This window comes from Hyperolius riggenbachi, chromosome 6 (assembly GCF_040937935.1).
Source record: "Hyperolius riggenbachi isolate aHypRig1 chromosome 6, aHypRig1.pri, whole genome shotgun sequence".
Lineage (NCBI taxonomy): Eukaryota > Metazoa > Chordata > Amphibia > Anura > Hyperoliidae > Hyperolius > Hyperolius riggenbachi.
Window position 1 is genome coordinate 334,977,637 of NC_090651.1, and position 21,018 is coordinate 334,998,654.

At 43.0% G+C, this 21,018-nt stretch overlaps 1 protein-coding gene across 2 annotated transcripts in view; it reads right to left on the bottom strand.

The window, feature by feature from the left end:
* Window positions 1-904: 904 nt before the first annotated feature.
* Window positions 905-21,018, bottom strand: part of LOC137522927 (fish-egg lectin-like) — a 44,898-nt gene continuing 24,784 nt past the window's right edge. For both annotated transcript variants that reach the window (XM_068243082.1, XM_068243083.1), the window contains exons 3-4: window positions 7,002-7,338; window positions 905-2,183 (exon numbers count right to left, since the gene is read on the bottom strand). In XM_068243082.1, coding sequence (XP_068099183.1) covers window positions 2,036-2,183; window positions 7,002-7,338 — 485 coding nt within the window. In that variant the 3' untranslated portion in view covers window positions 905-2,035. The remainder of the gene's footprint in view (window positions 2,184-7,001; window positions 7,339-21,018) is intronic.

Genomic DNA, 21,018 nt, shown 5'->3' on the forward strand with positions numbered 1-21,018 from the left:
CATTAATTCCTGTTAAAACAGGAGCTGTACTAGCCCGCATTTTCCATAGTGTGGGGGGGGGAGGGTCTGGAGGAGAGGGGCGGCCAAGCCTCCTCCTCTCACCCAGAACCCTTATCCGATGCCCTGGGGGTTTATGGTGGCATCTGGGAGTCCCCTTTAAGAAGGGAACCCCCAGATACCAGCCCCCTCCCCAGGAGAAATGCATCTGTAATTTTACCACATTTAAATAGTGACATTTTTCCTCTAACTTTAACAAACTTCAAGGTGTTTTTGAAAAAAAAAATGTTTCCTCATACTTCCCCTGTCCTCCTTAACATACCCTGCAAATTTGGTAGTTCTAGCACGTACAGGGGCTTTCGATTTGCTTAACTGGCTAATTATATATATAGTCGCAATTACGACTCGTAATTATGGATATAACACAGAATTCCGAATCATAAATGAATTTGAATCAAAAAGGCAATTCGATATTTTGATTACGGTCAAATCGAAAGAGCATGAAGTCGTAATCGACAGCACTTGAAGTAGAAACCATCCCCTTACGAGCATCACTACCAGTGACATGATGCCTTGCCAATCAGCATCAACAAGTTACTCTGAATGGAGCTTTCTGTGTTAATAGTGAATATAACCTTCCAAATTGACAGAATCCCAGCATGCGCTAGGAACTATCTAGGAACTTGGATCTCCCCACAGATGTCATCATGAAGCTACTTTGATGATGTTGAAGAACAGATAATGTCAGCAGCCAGGAACCTGTGCTACCAAAGGTCCCATCTTCAGTCCAGCTATATGCAGACATTGCTTCTGCTGCTCTACAAAAAATAAGGGCATTAAAGCAAGTCACCTAGGTCCACTGGATACAATTCTGCTTTTTTTTGTGGCAATTTAACAGGCAACACAGTTTATAGTTAAATACTTTATTGCTAATACTTCATTGCTGTGCCAAGCCTACCAAAACCAAATCACTGTGCAAGTATTGGTTATATATGAATTAAGCTCATCAAAACTGAATTATATGTGTTGTACAGCTAAGAAAAAGAACATTCGTAGCAAAGAAAAGAGTCTCATATTGTTTTCCAGTACAGGAAGAGTTAAGAAACTTTAGTTGTTATCTATGCAAAAGAACTTTTGTTTTTTTATGCAAAAGAGCTTTTGTTTTTTAAGCAAAAGATCTTCTGTTTTCTGAAGTACTTAGTGTAATTTGCCTTCTTCTGAAGAAGGCAACTTACACTGAGCGTTGGCTTTTTGGTAGGATGGCTTTTCGGTCTCTTTTAGTCCTCTATACTTTCCTGGTGGTATTGGGTCACCCCAAGCTGCTTGGGTATTTTAAAGCACTTAAACAGCCAAGAAACAGTGAGAGACAGCTTGAGAAAAGGTTTTACTGTGGGAAAGTTCAATGGGTCATTATTTCTGCTTTGTTTTATAGCTTAAGGCCTCTTACACAGTAAGACGTTGTGTTTGATGCGACTTTAAGGTCGCATAACGTTCCCCTAATGCAAGGCATTAAAAGACTATAACTTGGACATGATTTAGCCCTGCGTTTGGTGCGCCGGTTTCGTCGCACAGTGATAGAACGAAAACGGCGCATGCGGAAAAAAAAAAAAAAAGAAAACATTACTGAGCATGTGCAAACAGTCGACCGCAGCTAAAAACGTGTATAACGCATAGCATGCAGCACTTTCATTTAAAGTGCGGCGTTAGACACCAACGCAACGTCTGCACTGTGAACAGCCCATTGATTTTTCATTGCTGTAAGTTATTGTGCGTTACATGTTGTTGTAACGTGCGACTTTAATGTCGCACTGTGAACGAGCCCTTAATTACAGAGTTTCTAAACTACAAATATGATAGAATCATGCAATGTTATAAAAACCTATATAACTGAAAATAAAAAGATGAGAGTTTTTTTTTTTAGCTACTAATATTCTATTATTTATCCTTACTACACATACAATTCATTATATCATTTTTTGGGGGGTGCTTTTAGGTTTGTTTTAAGGATTGCCAAGCTAAATCTTGTGTTAAATTACATTTACTTAAACTGACTGCATCTAAAGATGTCTCCATCGTTGTTGAGAAGCCACAGATAGGAGTTGTCAAAGGTGACATCTTTGTAGGTTCCACATAAGTCCAACTCCGTCCATGTTGTCCCTACAGGGTTAGCCGCAGTGATTCCATCCCTGAAAAAATGTTAAAGCAGAACTAAAGTTAAACTAGACAATATCAAGAATGACGAAAAATTGTGCATTTCCCGATACCCAGAAAGTACTGATCAGATATAAACATAAAGGGTACGTTCACACTAGGTATGTGTTGCATTGCGGGATGTGACTGTGCTGCTTGTACAATTGTTCGTATCTCTGCATGTGACCCGTGTTATCTAAACAAACTTTCTGAAGTGCATTTATGGTTAGGGAGTGCGTTAACAAACACATTACCATAGCGATCACATACTATAACATACAGAGTATGCGTTGTGTGATGCCCACATGCATAGTGTGAACTTAGCCTAACAAAAACACTGGGCTCTCACAAAAAAAATCTCCATTTGTAAGGGCAAGTCCGGCAAAAGCAGGTCTGGAAATGTGGGCACACCATGTCATGTGAAATACAGCTTTAGCGGTGCTCAGTCAGTAATTTGGGAGCTGTCAAAAGATGGAGCACAAATTATGATACAAAAAATGTTATTAGGCCACCAGCAATAGCTGACAGCCGAATTATGTCTTACCCCAAAGTACGTGTAGGGGGAATAGTAATTAACGTTCTTGAAGAATATGTAAATCTGAACGCTAGACAGTAACAATCAAAAAGTTGCCAGATGTTCCTCTAATCCACAGTGGATAAATGTACATAGTTTTGTAATCCTCAGCGCTGTATATTAAAATTCCCTGCAAGTTGCAACCTGCAGTCGCCAAATGCTCAACATATACAGGGCCATATGCAATTCATTTTTTCACCTGCGTTTTCTCCTAACTGATATTTATAAACTTGTCAATAGAATGCCTTTTAAACCCCCAGAAGGCAAGAAAATGCTCAAAATAATTTTGATGGTACTTTTTCACAAACTTTTTGGTACTTTTTTAGTTGAAAAGTACTGCAAAGTTATTTAAAATCAAAGAAAAAAATTATCTCCTAGGAGAAAACTGAGGTGAAAAAGAGAATTACATATGGCCCAAAGTGTGGCCACCATACAGGGCATAAACCACAATGCAGGCTTAGTAGTTGCAACAAGAGTTCCACAGTTTTATTTAAAAGTAGATAGCACAAAAAATGTTAAAATCAACTTACATTTGACAATCAACTTACATTGACCCTCCTTGCATCAATTCACATATAAGGTATCTGCACATAGATGGCTGTAGTGCACCTGTGTGTGGGTACTACATTTTGCTATGAATTATTTTATTTCTTAATGCATTTTAATGGGAAAAATAAGAAAAACATTAAAAAAATTACTTCTCAGTTTTTGGCCATTATAGTTTTATTATTATAGTTTGCTTTTTTTCACACATAGCATGCAATTCCTTATGTTATCCATCACTGCAGTCAGCTGGCTGAGGTGTGCGGAAAATGCGTAGCATCGTATGTGGAAGACCTCGACCATTTTCCATGTACTCAACTGTTACCCCTGCCACATTGTTAAAATGTGTGTGACATTGAGCAGCTTGTTTAGATGTCTTTGTATTATGTTAGTGTGAATGCACAATTTTAATTCACCAGTTTTACCACTTCCATGCAGTGCAAGAACTTACCTACACAATCTGTTCTTAGTATTGAGAATGTGTTGGCCCTCATGCCACATGGAGATGGTAAAATTGGTCAGTGATTGGCCCCCCCAAAATTGAATGTGTTTATGCACCCTTAGTGCTTGTTGTAAATAAAGTTGGTTTTAATAAAAAAGTGTATTTATTTGTTTGGTATACGCTGGGCCTGTATGCGATAAGACATCATATGTGTGAAACTTTGACAACATAACAAATGATTGGGTGAGAGTTTGCATGTGGCTTATCCAAAGGAAGGCATGTTAATTAGGTAATCATATAGTAATACATGAATGAGTATCTAGGTGGGTTGGAGGGTAACAGTAAAAAAGGGCGCAGGAGGCTAGTGGACAAATCGGGCGCCGCCATTCACTCCCATAATAAATATCGTTTACTGGGCGCCGAACGGGAAAAAAGGGCGCCCGAGAATAATAACGTTTTCCAAGGGCGCCCGAAGATTTTTAATGTTTTATAACTGCTTGTGATTATTTACGTTTCCTATTTCAATAAAACATTATTTTAAATGTTATCCCTTACTGTTTGTAAAACATTATTATTCACAAAATAAAGCGATCAGTACGTAACGTAAATTGTAATATATTTTATCCCTTACTGTTTCTAAAACATTATTCTACACACAATACAGTGATCACTAAGGAGGGTCTTAGGTTTAGGCACCACCAGGGGGGTCTTAGGTTTAGGCACCACCAGGGGGGTCTTAGGTTTAGGCACCATCAGGGGGGTCTTAGGTTTAGGCACCATCAGGGGAGTCTTAGGTTTAGGCACCACCAGGGGGGTCTTAGGTTTAGGCATCACCAGGGGGGGTCTTAGGTTTAGGCACCACCAGGGGGGTCTTAGGTTTAGGCACCAATACGGGGGTCTAGGGGTTAGGGGTAGGTACAGGGAGGGTTACTTACTAATTTTTTTTTTAAACATTATTATACATTTCACTTTTTAAACGGAAGATTAACGTTTTCACAATTGCCGATTTCATGAACATTATTTAATGATTTATAACTTTATAAAAACGAATATTTAAAGGGGAACTGAAGAGAGAGGTATATGGAGGCTGTCATGTTTATTTCCTTTTAGACAATACCAGTTGCCTGGCAGCCCTGCTGATCCTCTGCCTCTAATACTATTAGCCATAGCCCCTGAACAAGCATGCAGCAGATCAGGTGTTTCAGACTTTAAAGTCAGATCTGACAAGACTAGCTGCATGCTTGTTTCTGGTTTTAATCAGATACTACTGCAGAGAAATAGACCAGCAGGGCTGCCAGGCAACTGGTATTGATTAAAAGGAAATACACATGACAGCCTCCATATACCTCTCTCTTCAGTTCCCCTTTAAACGAAATATTGTACATTATATTTTTAAATGTTATCCATGTTTATCGTTTAAAACCCCGCGCCCTTTTTTCCCAGCGCCCCTTTTTAACGTACGCTGGTTGGAGGGTTCAACCTCATTTGTCTGAGAACAGTTATCAGCCCTGTGGGGGATAATATATATGTGAATAATGCAGCAATGATTGTCTGTATTATAAGGAAGGGGGATTTAGAAATATGTCGCAGCTTCAGGTAGCCACAGTGTTTTTGGACAGTGATAAGTGGCAGGAATGGCCATACTGTATATGGCCGTGGAGTGAGACTCCTGACAGTCGTCATCAAGTTTTGTTGTGCATTTATTTCAGTGCTTATATTGTTAGTGGATTTTATTGCATCTGTGTCATCACTAAAGGTGGCCATACACTGGTCGATTTGCCATCAGATCGACCAACAGATAAATCCCTCTCTGATCGAATCTGATCAGAGAGGGATCGTTTGGCTGCCTTTACTGCAAACATGAAATCGATTCACCATCTGTGGAGCTGCTGCTGCCAGAACCGCCCCCCGCCAGCTAGACATTACCTGATCTGGCCGGTGCGAGTCTCCTGGTCTCAGCTGTCTTCTTCTCTGCACTTGGCTCCTCCAGCTTCACTTCACTTACTGTCCGGGGAAGTTTAAACAGTAGAGCGTGCTCTATTGTTTAAACTTCCTGCCGGGACAGGAAGAAGTGAAGCCTGCTGGACTCGGAGCCCAGCATGGAGAAGGAACAGCGGGGACTCACGCCGGTCAGATCAGGAAATGTATTGTCACTAGCATCGGTCATCGGAGATTCGCTATCGACGCACTCCCGACCCGCCGGCAATCAAGTAAAATCTTCCGCATGGACGGATCGACGGGAACGATCAATTTCGGACGGAAATTGATCTTTCGGTCAGCGTTTTGCGCGACGATTTCACAACAGATTCAGATCAGTGATCGAATCTGCTGTATATCAGCGGGAAATAGTGTGAGTGTATGGGCCCCTTAAGTTGAGAGTAGCTGGCTTTGTTTTTTTGTTTTGATGTTTATGACATATGAAGTCAGGCCCAGGGTCCTTTGTGTGTGGAGGGGGAGAAGATGACTTCCATGGCCTGGCTGTTTGTGGTTCAGCCACACCCCGATGGGTTGATTTGGAGTATATGAAACACCCGTGTCTTCTGCCACATCCCTCTGACATCATCTTCCACTGCTCTCCAGTGACCAGGAAGTTGCTGAGTGCAAACCAACCGCTTTATATATGTATAGGGACAGTGGCGTAACAATAGGGGATGCAGAGGTTGTGACCGCACCGGGGTCCTTGCACCAGAGGGGTCCACCAGGGGGTCCTCCTCCATCCATCTTATTAGCTTTTCATTGGTGCTATGCTAATAATGAACACCTCTCTATGTGCTTTGAATAAAAAACACATATACATATTCATTAACAAACTGTTTCCTTCTGATTACACCTCTGACACTGTAGCTGTCCTTGATAGGTTTTGGGGCTCTATAGCGTGCTTAGGGCCCCATGTAAAACTTGCATTGGGGCCACAAGCTCCTTGGTTACCCCACTGGGATAGGGCGGTAAAAGAGTTTACCTTCCATAAACTTTGCTTACTGAATGGAGCAGTTTAAAAAAAGTGGACAGAAACAAATAAATGTTATTCATGAAGGCAAACTTCCAATATATACGTGCCCCCCCCCCCCCCCAAATATGTGTCTACAATTACCTCCCCTAACTGTGGTAGCCCAGCCACCATTCCCTTCCTTCCCATAACAATTTCAGTCACTAGGTGGCCTCCTCCCTCCCCTGATGCAGAGTAGTGCAGTGGAATGGAGCAGTTAGTGTCTTACGCATGTCCCAGTTCACACACTCACATGTAAAAAAATTTACCTTCTGAGAACGCTGCCTGCAGGAGTGACACCATACACGGCATTATCTGAGCCAACCTCCAGCATGGCCAGATTTCCTCCTTTTATTTCTTGCCAGCCATGTCCTTGGCAGAATGTTGGGGTAACGTTATTGCGGTAGTAGATCATGTTGTATGCATTTACTCCCCAGCAACCCAAACTTCCGCAGGTGTAGTATTTTATTGACCCATCCAACTTTGCATAGGAAACATCAGATACGCCTGACATAGTGCAGCTTCGCTTTAAGCAGTAGATATTGTCATTAGCGTTCACTCCAGCCAGGAACTTTGGACCACCAGCATCCACCTGCTTCATGCTACCTGTCAATCAGGATAAAAAGACAGCATTGATATAAAATACTGATAAGTGTGTTCTCAAAAGACAAGTGAAGTGAGAGGGATATGGAGTCTGCCATGTTTGTTTGCTTTTTAAGCAATACCTGGCTATCCTGCTGATCCTCTGTCTCTAATACTTTTAGCCAGAGACCCTGAACAATTATATGCACTGCAACAGATCAGGTGTTTCTGATATTATTGCCAGATCTGACATGATTAGCTGCATGCTTGTTTCTGGTGTGATTCAGACACTACTGCAGCCAAACAGACCAGAAGGGCTGCCAGGCAACTGGTATTAAGGAAATAGATATGGCAGCCTCCTTATACCCCTTGCTTCAGTCGTCCTTTAACTACTTACTGCACCAGGTGCAGTATAAACACGGCCTGGCAAACTTCACCTGAAGTACCAGGGCCGCGAAAGTTAGTCAATGGACTGAGCGCGCAACCATTACCGCCGGTTAGCGGGGACATGAATGAATGGTAACACTGTTGTTACTATGCGCATTACTTCCGATTCACGTGAATCGGAAACAATGACTGAGGACATCTTGTGGCCAAATAGTAAAAGTACATCAAAAAAACATTTTAGTCAATAAAAATACCTACATTTACAACTAAAATTAACTATTTCCCTCCCACACTCCCCCATAGTACCCAAACATTTATATGCATGTGTGTATGTGCATGTAGGTCAGGGGTCACTGAGCTTACCAAGCCAATTTGTTTCAAATAATTCGTTCTAAAGGAATCCATAAAATGACAACCGTGCCCAAATTTATGCACCTGCCTTATTTTGTTTAGACAATTATTTTGCACTTTCTGTAAATCCAATAAACTTCATTTCATTTCTCAAATATCACTGTGTGTGTCTCCTATATGATATATTTAACTGACATTTTTTATTGTAACAACCAACAATTTACACAGGAAAATCATGACAATTAACAAGGTTGCCCAAACTTTCGCATCCCACTGTATATATAAAAAAATCACATAAAAAAAAATACATAAATAGTCACCTTAGGGACTGAACTTTTTAATAGGTATGTGAAGAGGGTATATAACTGTGATTATTTTAATTTGCGGGCTTATAATTAGTGATGGACACAAAACTGAAAAAATGCACCTTTATTTCCAAATAAAATATTGGCGCCATACATTGTGCTAGGGAAATATTTTAAATACTGCAATAATCGGGACAAATGGGCAAATAAAATGTGTTATGGTTAGTTAGTTAGTTAACTAGTTAGTTAGTTAGTTAGTTCACGGTTCGGGATGTGGGGAGCTGAAGTAAGTACAGCCCCTGCACATCAATAGTTATTACATTCACGTTCTTCACATGTACTATTGGAGATTGGCACAGTTATTATGCACGGTTTTATTGGTGTGATTAATCCAGACAAATACCTTTTCAAGGTTTCAATAATATTCATTTGATCCTGGGAGGAGCTGAAGTGAGTACAGCCCCCACAGTTGCACATTTATGCATATTCATGTATCAACTATTCATTTGAACCTGGGTTCATGGAGAGCTCCTTACTTGATACATCCATTTATTATCTTCATGATTTTGCACTTACTGATCATTATATATTTCTTATAGATTATGGGTTCCTATATGCACTTGACACTTTGGCACCAGACACCTTATGCACTGGACACTTTCAGTATTTTATGCAGCACTGTCTACACCAAGTATTGAAGACTTTCACAAAACAAGAAGGAACAAATTTGAAGATTTATATATATGGGATGTTCACATAAGAATTTGTTGTGCACAAAAAAAATAAAAAAAAATGTCTGCACCATTTAGCACAAGATTTGTTATAAAATTTTTTTGTCATTTTATTGTTCCATTTACTTTGCATGGTATCACATTTTTGTGTTTTGTTTTTGCTTTTCATATTGTTCATTTGTACACATTATTTGCACATTATGAAATTTATATATTGCAATCCACATGCATTTGCACTTTCCACCAGGCAGTAGTAATATAATTTTTATCCACTAGGTGGAACCATTGCACAACCCGGTATATGAACATAATGATTGTCTGTTTTTGATACATTTTTTTCTAATAATACAGATTTTATTTACTGCACCACCAAGATTTTTTAACCTAATGACATTGTTGATATATAATTCTTAATCTCTTAATTGCTATATGCGGCCAGTGTTGTTTCTCACTCTTTCTTACTATGTGCTTTCCCTATTTGATAGTTACAGTCACGTGAGCCGCTAGACTGCTCTGTCAGAGCGATCAGTGGCGTTACGTAGCATGTGTGGCCACGCATGTCTGAATAGGATGTTTACGCCCAGCCCATATTCACATTTGCGCTTGCTATTTAAATAGGATATCCACGGACTTGAGTTACCTCTTGAAAAAGCGGGGGACCACGATACACGTGGAGGGGCACCCTGGGGGAATCCCACAAGAGTCACAGCCGCATTACAAGTATTTCCGTCTTATCTCTCTATTGCTTACTCCTTACTCTGTCTCATTGTGCATTTTTCTTGAAACGCTGACCGTATACAGCAGTATCAGTATTTTTTTTTATCTAAAAGAGGTGGTATACACGTATATAAATGTATACACGTATATACATATATATATGTATGCAACATGTATATACATGTATACATGTATATAAATATGTACATGTATGTACACATGCATAAAAAAAAAAGTTCATGGTCACTGTAAACTTAGTCCCGCCCCCCGCCGCCGTCACACCATCACCGCCGCACTGAATGGCCGCCGGGTCCCCGGAACAAGAGTGAGGATGTGAGGACCCAGGCAGCCAGAAATGCTATAGACAGCCGGGGACATAGGCTGGAGTCCCACTGCGCAACAGCGATCGCTTGCAGGACTCCTAAACACCATGGAAACAAGGTAATTCCCTACCCTGACCTACCGCTCGCAGCTCCTTTTTCCTACCCTGAGCTCAGGTCGGGGTTACCACCAGGGAGGTGGTAACCACCAGGACACCTGTCCACCCCTCAGTTAGTGAGACTCCAACTACTACCATGGGCAAGACTAAAGAGCTGTCAAAAGACACCAGAGACAAAATTGTGGACCTCCACAAGGCTGGAAAGGGCTACTGCAGCAGCTTGGTGAAAATAGATTAACTGGAGCAATTGTTAGAAAATAGAAGAGGCTAAAGACAACTGCCCGTCTCCCTCGGGCTGGGGTTCCATTCAAGATCTCACCTCGAGGGGTATCACTGATGATAAGAAAAGTGAGGACTCAGCCCAGAACTACAAGGGAAGAGCTGATTAATGACATGATGATCTGGGACCGCAGTTTCAATGCTCACCGTTGGTAAAACACTACACCGTATAGTTGGAGGTAACGTTTGCTGCATTTCATGTGTCAGTGGTAATTTTTGCTGCATTGGATGTGTCGGAGGTAAAGTTTGCTGCATTACATGTGTCAGAGGAAACCATTGATGCATTTTATGTATTGGAGGTAACGTTTGCTGCATTGCATGTGTCAGAGGTAACGTTTGCTGCGTTGCATGTGTCATTGATGATCATAGTGGCTGTATTGGATACTTTGGGGTTATTGTTGCAGCATTTGGCATTGAACAAGAACCAAAAAAAAGAAAACACATCAGGAAGAATTGATTATTTATTTAGCTTGCCACTTTTTATTAGGTAGGTCTTGCTAGTACTGACGTTGACCCCTTTTTGCCTTCAGAATTACCTTAATTCTTTATGGCATTCCTCAGAAGTTTTTAGCCATATTGGGTGGGATGACACTGCCTTATGTGTGTAGATCATTTTTTCCTGGGAAGGGGGAAGAGACATTATTTAATTACCTTTAGGGTTACTTTGCCTAACTGTGTTGTGTTAGGAAACTCAGGCCCACTGTGTTTGAGTAACACTGTTGCATTACAGTTAGCTCGGCCCACAACCTATCATGGCCACGCTGCACTTATTTCTTTTCTTGTAAATAATCAGCACTGGGCCCATATGCAATATACTTTTTCTCCTGCGTTTTCTCCTAGGAGATAATTTTTCATCTTTTATTTAAAGTAACTTTTCAGTACTTTGCAATTGAGAAAGTACCACAAAGTAGGTGAAAAGTACTATCAAAATTATTTTAAGTATTTTCTCGATACTTTGTGATTTCAAATTTTATTTACAATCTGCTGAGTGGATCATTCAGAAACAGCCTTATCAGTCTGCAGACAGACTGTACACTCGCACTACTGTCGGGAGAACGACCGCCCGGCGGTTTAGTAGTGCGTGTGTACGCACCTTAAGTCGTGCCTCATTTCCCTTTTTCTTATTCTTTCTCACTATCAGTTCTTTCCTGTCTACTTGTCCCGCCCTATTCATTGCTTCCTTGGTGTAATAGGGAATTCCCTGTAATTATTTTTTCATACCCTTTTGATATCAATAGTCCATTATGTACCATTATATTGAGATTGAGATAAGCCACTTGATTCTTGCTGAATTCATAAGTGAACTGCATGGTTTTTTTCCATCATTCAAATAATTCATGAATTCTCCAAAAGCATCCTCAGTCCCGGTCCAGAACACCAGGACGTCATTGAAAAACCTGGACCATCTCCTGAGGCAGCCGCCATGGGGTACATCCGAGCCATACATGTATATCTCCTCCCACCATGCCAAAAACGAATTGCCATGGCAGTGCCCGACAGCTGCCAAAGCCACCGACCGTCGTACATAAAGGCATTATGGGCGTGAGCACAAACATGAGGCATTCACATACGTAATCAATGTACCCTTAGTCTTTGTTTTTTTCCAAAAAGTATCTAACCGCCGCGACACCATCAGTATGTGTTATATCCTATTGTAAAGGTTCACCACGTCAATAGTGACTAAAGCGTCCCCTTCTTTCCAGGGCACCCCTTCTATGCTTTTTAGCACATCCAGGGTGTCCTGCAGTCGGGATGGCACCCGTTTGAGCAAAGGCCTGAGGATATGGTCCAGATACCTAGACAGTCTCTCGGTAAGGGACCCTATACCGGAGACTATCAGAAGGTCCCGGTGGTCTATCCTAGGACTTATGGATCTTGGGTAAATGATACCATATTGTTTTTTTTTAAAGTCTGGCAGTAAATCCTCTGCAAGTTTTTGTCCCAAATATCCATTTTCCACACCCCTCCTGAGTAGAGATTGTAATGCTCTCTTGAAACGCATAGTTGGATCTTCCTTAAAGCGGAATATAACCCTGCATTTCAACTTTGCTCTAAAACATTATTTACAGCATATTATATGCAAAAAGCATTTTTTTTTTACTAGACCAGCATTGGAAGGGTTAAACACAGAGGTTTTAAGTTCTGTGCAGACATTCAGATGGTTACATTCTATTTAGTTAGTGTGTAACTGTTTATCAATAGATACATCTCTTTGGCTGTCCTCCAAGCTCCTTCTCAGTGAGAGAGATGAGTCATAATAAACACATATTTGTAAACAAAAAGTATCTAACTCAAGTTCGGATTCGGTTGCAGAAATCTCTAGGGACTTTAAAGCCCTGTGTAACCCTTCCAATGCTGGTCTAGTAAAAAAAAAAAATGCTGGTTGCATATAATATACTGTAAATAATGTTTTAGAGCAAAGTTGAAATGCAGGGTTATATTCCGCTTTAAGTACCTTATACACCTCACAATTTTCCAATTGACGTAAAGATTCCTTGTTATATTGGTCTGCTGTCATTACAACAAGGGCACCCCCCTTGTCTGCTTTCTTCAACAGTAGTTCAGGTGTTTGTTTAAACCTTTTCAACGGTTCCATATCCTTTACATTTAGATTGGATTTTACCTTCCTGTACCTCAGTGCTTTTAGGTCATCTTCTACCTGGGTTTAAAATATATCTATGGCTGACCCTTGTGTGACTGGAAAAGGTTTCACTGACTTACAGGGTCAACATTTTTGCTTTTCCTCACTAACTTCTTCTATACAAGTTTCTGCTACTGGGTTACTCTCTTTCCAGAGGTCCTCCAAGAACTTTAAAGGGACTCCGAGCTCAAAATAAAAACAAAATTAGTGCTCACCTTGGGCTTTCTGTAGCCCAGTGTAGGTTGGGAGGTCCCCCGGCGGCGTCCTGGCTCTTCTCCCAAGGCCTGTGCTGAAATGGCTGCCCGGCGGCTCCCGGCCGCCAGCCCGGCGACACTGGACCGAGTGTCGGGCTCCTTCTTCCACATACGTCACGTATGACTTCACACGCCAGCCGCCTCGCGTCATCAAGGCGGCCGGCGTGACAGTACGGCGCACGCGCGATTACACAGAAGACCCTAGAGGATAAAAATCACTTCCTGCTGCACTGCCCCAAATATACCGCAACCAGGGAAACCTTCTTCAAGAAACTGATGGAACTATTTCCAGACTTTCACACATTAGAGGATGAGAGAAAACACTGCATTCTACTAGGAGAAGAGAAATCCACAGTAACAATCGCTGCACACTGTCACAGCATGCCACAGACTGAGAGGAGCATAAATGAACTGTAAACTCCCCCCCCCCCCAAATGTCCACGAACTGCTAACTCACTGCACCCCCACCCCATCCCATGTCCCGCATTCCCCCTGCTTTGGCAATGCCTGTATTGAAGCTTGGTCATGGCAATAAAGCTATTTTTTATTTTGATTTTTGAAAGGTCCAACGTCTCCCAAGCCTCAGATTTGTGCATCACATTTTCACCCAATATCTCCTGGTACTGAAGAGAATTCATGGTACCTTGCACACGCTGAAGCTTCCCTGTACCTGCAGAAGCAAAACAGCCCCAATGCATGATTGACCCCCCCGCCATGCTTCACAGTAGGCAAGGTGTTCTTTTCTTTGTAGGCCTTGTTCTTCCTCCTCCAAATATAGCGTTGATCCATGGGCCCAAACAGTTCTAATTTTTTCATCAGTCCACAAAACACTACCACAAAACCGGGCCCCTCTGCAAAAATTTGGATCCCCCCGGGGCCCGCTCAGGGCTGTTTTGGGAGTGGGGGCAGGAGGGGTCACAGCATGAGGAGAGAACATGGTTGCCTCCCTCACCTCGGGCTCTCCCCTCAGTGCGCTCCCTGTCCCCTCCTGCAATTATCAGTGACAGTGGGTGGCAGCAGGAACACATACCTCCATCCACTGCGGAGGTCCGATCTCTAAGTGCCTCACGCTACTTCCTGTGTAAACAGGAAGTAGCATCAGACACTTAGAGAGCGGGACCATGGTGCATGGAACACATGAAGATGTGTGTTCCTGCCCGCCGCACGCTGCCACTGTTGAAGGTGAAGAAGGGGAGGAGTTTCCCCCCTCCCCGTCGATGTGCGGCCATGCTCTCTCCTCATGCTGCAATCCCTCCTGCCCCCCAAAATGGCCCTGAGCGGGCCCCCGCGTGTGCAGGGGCTGCAGCCCCTATTGTTACGCCCCTGAATCAAACTGTGAGAAAACGCGGAAAAGCCGCTGCGTGTACTCAGAACAAGGCGGCTGAGTCCACGTCCAACGCGGCGGGTTGCACGCGTGGGCCTGCATACAGTAGTGTAGCCGAACGCGATGGAACCGCCGCATGCCTTGATAGCGGTGCGGCGGATTCCGCGTCCAGCGCGGCGGGTGCTTCACAACACATGTCTGGTGTGGCTGGGACTGATAGTCCACACAGGTTCAGAAGGACGCGCGCGCACGCTGAGAGGCAGAACGTTTATGACAGCCAGAAGGGAGTCAGCTGACCAAGCCGGTCAGCTGACGATTCAGCCAGTTTCCATTGGTCCAGCACTTAGGGGAGGCGCTGGAGAGCGCTTTACTATACAGTATATACTGGGTGCTGGTCATTCTCTGGTTGTCTGCCGTTGCGATCACTACGTGGTAGCACTCAGACCTTGTCAGTATCTGTGATATTTTCTGTGTTATACCTCAGACTAGTTCCAGGGTGTTGAAGATCAAGGAGCTCACACCCAAGACTAGGGAACTGTATTACCATTCTGTTATACCTCAGACTAGTTCCAGGGTGTTGAAGATCAAGGAGCTCACACCCAAAACTAGGGAACTGTATTACCATTCAGTTATACCTCAGACTAGTTCCAGGGTGTTGATGATCAAGGAACTCACACCCAAGACTAGGGAACTGTATTTCCATTCTGTTATACATCAGACTAATTCCAGGGTGTTGATGATCACGGAGCTCACACCTAAGACTAGGCATTGTTATTATCTGTTATGACTTTCTGCTTTCCTGACCATTCTCTTGATCTCTGATTTGGTACTTCGCTATATTTGATACTCTGTTGCTGAACCCTGCTTGTCTTGAGATTCCGTATCTGTCTCCTGTCTCTGTACCTGATCTGTCTGTCTGTTGCCTGTCCGACCTCGAGAACTATCTTCCCTGCTTGGAGATAGTTCACAGACCTGTCAGTGACACTTCACCTTTGGTGTCACTCACTCTCTGGTCCTTGCCACTCTTAGCCTGGCTCCGCCCCTTGGGGAGCATCAGGCCATTGGAAGGAATCTGTTCTCTGAGCAGTATCTCTTACTGCCTTACACCCTCTATACGGGTGCCCTCCTCAAAGTATTACTGTTGCACCAAACACTCATATTACTCAGGTGTCCAGAGGTTAGTAATATATCTGATTATCGGTGATACTGCAGATCATCAATAATCGGGTATATATCTGTATTCTCGGTGATAATGCAGATCACCGGTAATCAGATCCTCTCTGTGTTACACCGATCGTTACACAAATCCAATGCGATTTCAGGGACTCCTTGAACTTTCCCCATGCAGAGGAGGATCCAGGGGGACAAACGGAGGACACGGTGACACAAAGGGACATAGAGGAGGACACAAGGAGGACAGAGGTGGACACATTGGGAACACAGGAGAACACAAGGGGGACAGAGGAGGACACAGGGCGACACAAGAGCTACAAGGGGGCATGAGGTACGAAGGGGGCATAAAACACAAGATGCCCCTTCACCATGGATGCACCAGGTTTAGTATATATATTTTTTTCACTGGTTTTTGTCCTCTAAACCTAGATGTGTCTTATGGTCAGGAGCATCCTATAGTCCGAAAAATACAGTACTTGTTCATCAAATGGCTATTAGTATTAATAGAAAGGACCAAAAAAATATGAAATCTTGCAAGGTCATATGGTACAAAAATATCAAACAACTTTATTGGCATAGATACAAAAAAAGTCCATTAAAAAGTCTCTGTAAGAAGCTCCTTATTGGTATATACAATTATCCAGACCAAGGATATCAAAAATTGGTAGTAGAGTAGGCTTAATATGTTAGCAAAAAACATTAGGCACAAAGGGCCCTTCTTCAGGCCACTGTACAAAGCACTTTCTCTGAACATTTATCTACACTACAGGAGTAGGGTTGCCAGGTGTCCGGTTTTACACCGGACAGTCCGGTTTTTGGCCCCTGTGTCCGGTGTAAAAAAACATGCTAAACCGGACAATTAAGTTGTCCGGTTTTAGCGCCCCCCGCAGCGCAGGAGGAGAACAGCGCAGCAGAGAGAGAGCTGGGAGCAGCGGTGGAGAAGGGGGGCAATCTCCCCCCCCATCCCTCACCTTAGGGTGCTCTCTCTCCCCCGCTGTCTCCTCCAATATGAAGTGCAAGCTGGCGGGTGGCTGCGGGCGGAACTTACCTCTGTGTCGCTCCAGCGCCGGAAGTTCGGGTCCCGCAGCCGCTGAGAGAGATTTGACTCAAAAAAGATCCGGATCAAAGATCCGAATCATTCATGAGCCGGACAACACTATCAGTCTGAATAGTGTTGTCCGGCTCATGAATGATTCGGATCTTTGATCCGGATCTTTTTTGAGTCAAATCTCTCTCAGCGGCTGCGGGACCCGAACTTCCGGCGCCTGCGACAGAGGTAAGTTCCGCCCGCCACCCGCCAGCATGCTGCACATGATGGAAGAGACAGCAGGGGAGAGAGACAACACCCTAAGGTGAGGGAAGGCAAGGGGGGAGGAGATTGCCCCCCTTCTCCACCGCTGCTCCCAGCTCTCTCTCTGCACTGTTCTCCTCCTGCGGGGGGGGGGGCGGGGGGCACCTGGCTACCTATTCTGGGCACATATAGCCCCTGGCTACCTATTCCGGGCACATATACCCCCTGGCTACCTATTCTCTGGGCACATATAGCCCCTGGCTACCTATTCTGGGCACATATAGCCCCTGGCTACCTATTCTCTTGGCACATATAGCCCCTGGCTACCTATTCTGGGCACATATAGCCCCTGGCTACTTATTCCGGGCACATATAGCCCCTGGCTACCTATTCCGGGCACATATACCCCCTGGCTACCTATTCCGGGCACATATACCCCCTGGCTACCTATTCCGGGCACATATACCCCCTGGCTACCTATTCCGGGCACATATACCCCCTGGCTACCTATTCTGGGCACATATACCCCCTGGCTACCTATTCTGGGCACATATAGCCCCTGGCTACCTATTCTGGGCACATATACCCCCTGGCTACCTATTCCGGGCACATATAGCCCCTGGCTACCTATTCCGGGCACATATAGCCCCTGGCTACCTATTCCGGGCACATATAGCCCCTGGCTACCTATTCCGGGCACATATAGCCCCTGGCTACCTATTCTGGGCACATATAGCCCCTGGCTACCTATTCTGGGCACATATAGCCCCTGGCTACCTATTCTGGGCACATATAGCTCCTGGCTACCTATTCTGGGCACATATACCCCCTGGCTACCTATTCTGGGCACATATACCCCCTGGCTACATATACTGGGACATTTACACCCCTGCCTACATATACTGGGACATATATACCCCCTGGCTACATATACTGGGCACATATATCCCTGGCTACATATACTGGGAACACTGGCTGTTTGTCATTATGTGCATTTAGTGGTGAAAAGCTGTCTCTTTTGTGCATTTACTGGTGAAAAGCTGTCTCTTATTATGTGCATTTACTGGTGAAAAGCTGTGTCTTATTATGTGCATTTACTGGTGAAAAGCTGTCTCTTGTGCATTTACTGGGGAAAAGCTGTCTCTTATTATGTGCATTTACTGGCGAAAAGGTGTCTCTTATAATGTGCATTTACTGGTGAAAAGCTGTCTCTTATGTGCAGTTACTGGTGAAAAACTGTCTCTTATGTGCACTGGACCAGTACTACTGGTGAGGACAGTTAGTGACATGGCTATGTACTCTGTAATGTGCTGCAGAAGATGTCAGTGCGATATAAATACTATAAATTTTTTTTAAAAAAAGCCCATTGCTTAGCCCCACTCTACATAAAAGTGCGCTTCTGACTCCGCCCCTAACTCCACCCCTAACTCCACCCCCTGTCCGGTTTTCTCCATCAGCCGACCTGGCAACCCTATACAGGAGCCTGCCATGTAGTGTCGATAAATGTTCAGAGAAATTGCTCTACTACCAATTTTTGATATCCTTGGTCTGGATGATTGTATATACCAATAAGGAGCTTCTTACCGAGACTTTTTAATGGGCTTTTTTTGTATCTATGCCAATAAAGTTGTTTGATATTTTTGTACCATATGACCTTGCAAGATTTCATATTTTTTGGTCCTTTCTATTAATACTAAGAGTCTGTTGAGGTGAAGTGGATCACATCGAAAAGGACTTAAAAGTTTTTTTGTATTTTCCTGTACACAAAAAAGTCTACTCCCAATTACATAACTACATCAAATGTCTATGACAGATATGTAGGCGTACGTACAAAAAGGGCGCCTGGACAAAAAGGGCGCGGGGTGTAAACTCTAAATAATAATTAATCATTAATAGGGTTTATAAATATAGTGTGCTATATTTCGTTTACAAATAATGTTTAACAAAATTATAAATCATTAAATAATGTTTATGAAATTGGAAATTGTGAAAACGTTAATCTTCCCTGTTTCAAAAGTTAAACTTATAATTACGTTTATAAAAAAACCAATAATATATGTTTAATTGTTATAATTGTATATTATTGTGAATAACAGTCATTTATGGTTTGTTCTTATAATAAAATCTGAAAATATTGTTTATAAAGATGATATAAATATAACTACGTTCGTAATAAGTGTTGTAATACATTAGTAATTATTACTAAAATTTTACTAAAACTATACCTAAGCCTACTCTTACACAGAACCCTACCTGTACCTATCCCTAACCCCTAGACTCCCCTGTTGGTGCCTAAACCTAAGACCCCCCTGTTGGTGCCTAAGTAACCCTCCCTGTACCTACCCCTAACCCCTAGACCCCCCTCTTGGTGCCTAAACCTAAGACCCCCCTGTTAATGCCTAAACCTAAGACCCCCCTGTTAATGCCTAAACCTAAGACCCCCCTGTTGGTGCCTAAACCTAAGACCCCCCTGTTAATGCCTAAACCTAAGACCCCCCTGTTGGTGCCTAAACCTAAGACCCCCCTGTTGGTGCCTAAACCTAAGACCCCCCTTTATTATGTGGATAATTATGTTTTACTAATTGTGGATTAAAAAAATATTTTGCAATTTACGTTACATACTGATCGCTTTATTTTGTGAATAATAATGTTTTACAAACAGTAAGGGATAAAACTTTAAATAATGTTTTAATTATTTAAATAAGATAAATATGTTTAGTATTTTCATAAACGTTATTCGGCACGGGTGCATTTTATAAACGTAAATCACCACAAGTTCAGTTATAAATCATTAAACAGCTCCGGGCGCCGTTTGTAAACTTTATTTAGCTCCTGGCGCCGTTTATAAACTTTATTTAGCTCCGGCGCCCTTTTTTCCTACCCGGCGCCCATTAAACGCTATTTATTATGGGAGTGAATGGCGGCGCCCTTTTTGTCCACTAGCGGCATGCGCCCTTTTTTCCCAGCTCCGATATGTAGAGCCAAAGGCTAAATACTGTATGTACATGTCACAGCAGGAAGCGGGAAAAAAGGGCGCATGCCGCTAGTGGACAAAAAGGGCGCCGCCATTCACTCTCATAATAAATAGCGTTTAATGGGCACCGAGCAGGAAAAAAGGGCGCAGGACATAAATAACGTTTACAAACGGCGCCAGGAGATTTTTAATGATTTATAAGTGTGCTTGTGGGGATTTACGTTTATAAAATGCACCCGTGCCGAATAACGTTTATAAAAATACTAAACATATTTATCTTATTTAACTAATTAAAACATTATTTAAAGTTGTATCCCTTACTGTTTGTAAAACATTATTATTCACAAAATAAAGCGATCAGTACGTAACGTAAATTGCTAAATATTTTTTGCATCCACAATTAGTAAAACATTATTATCCACATAATAAAGGGGGGTCTTAGGTTTAGGCACCACCAGGGGGGTCTTAGGTTTAGGCACCAACAGGGGGGTCTAGGGGTTAGGGGTAGGTACAGGGAGGGTTACTTAGGCACCAACAGGGGGGTCTTAGGTTTAGGCACCAACAAGGGGGTCTTAGGTTTAGGCACCAACAGGGGGGTCTTAGGTTTAGGCACCAACAGGGGGGTCTTAGGTTTAGGCACCAACAGGGGGGTCTTAGGTTTAGGCACCAACAGGGGGGTCTTAGGTTTAGGCACCAACAGGGGGGTCTTAGGTTTAGGCACCAACAGGGAGGTTTTAGGTTTAGGCACCAACAGGGAGGTTTTAGGTTTAGGCACCAACAGGGGGGTCTTAGGTTTAGGCACCAACAGGGAGGTCTTAGGTTTAGGCACCAACAGGGG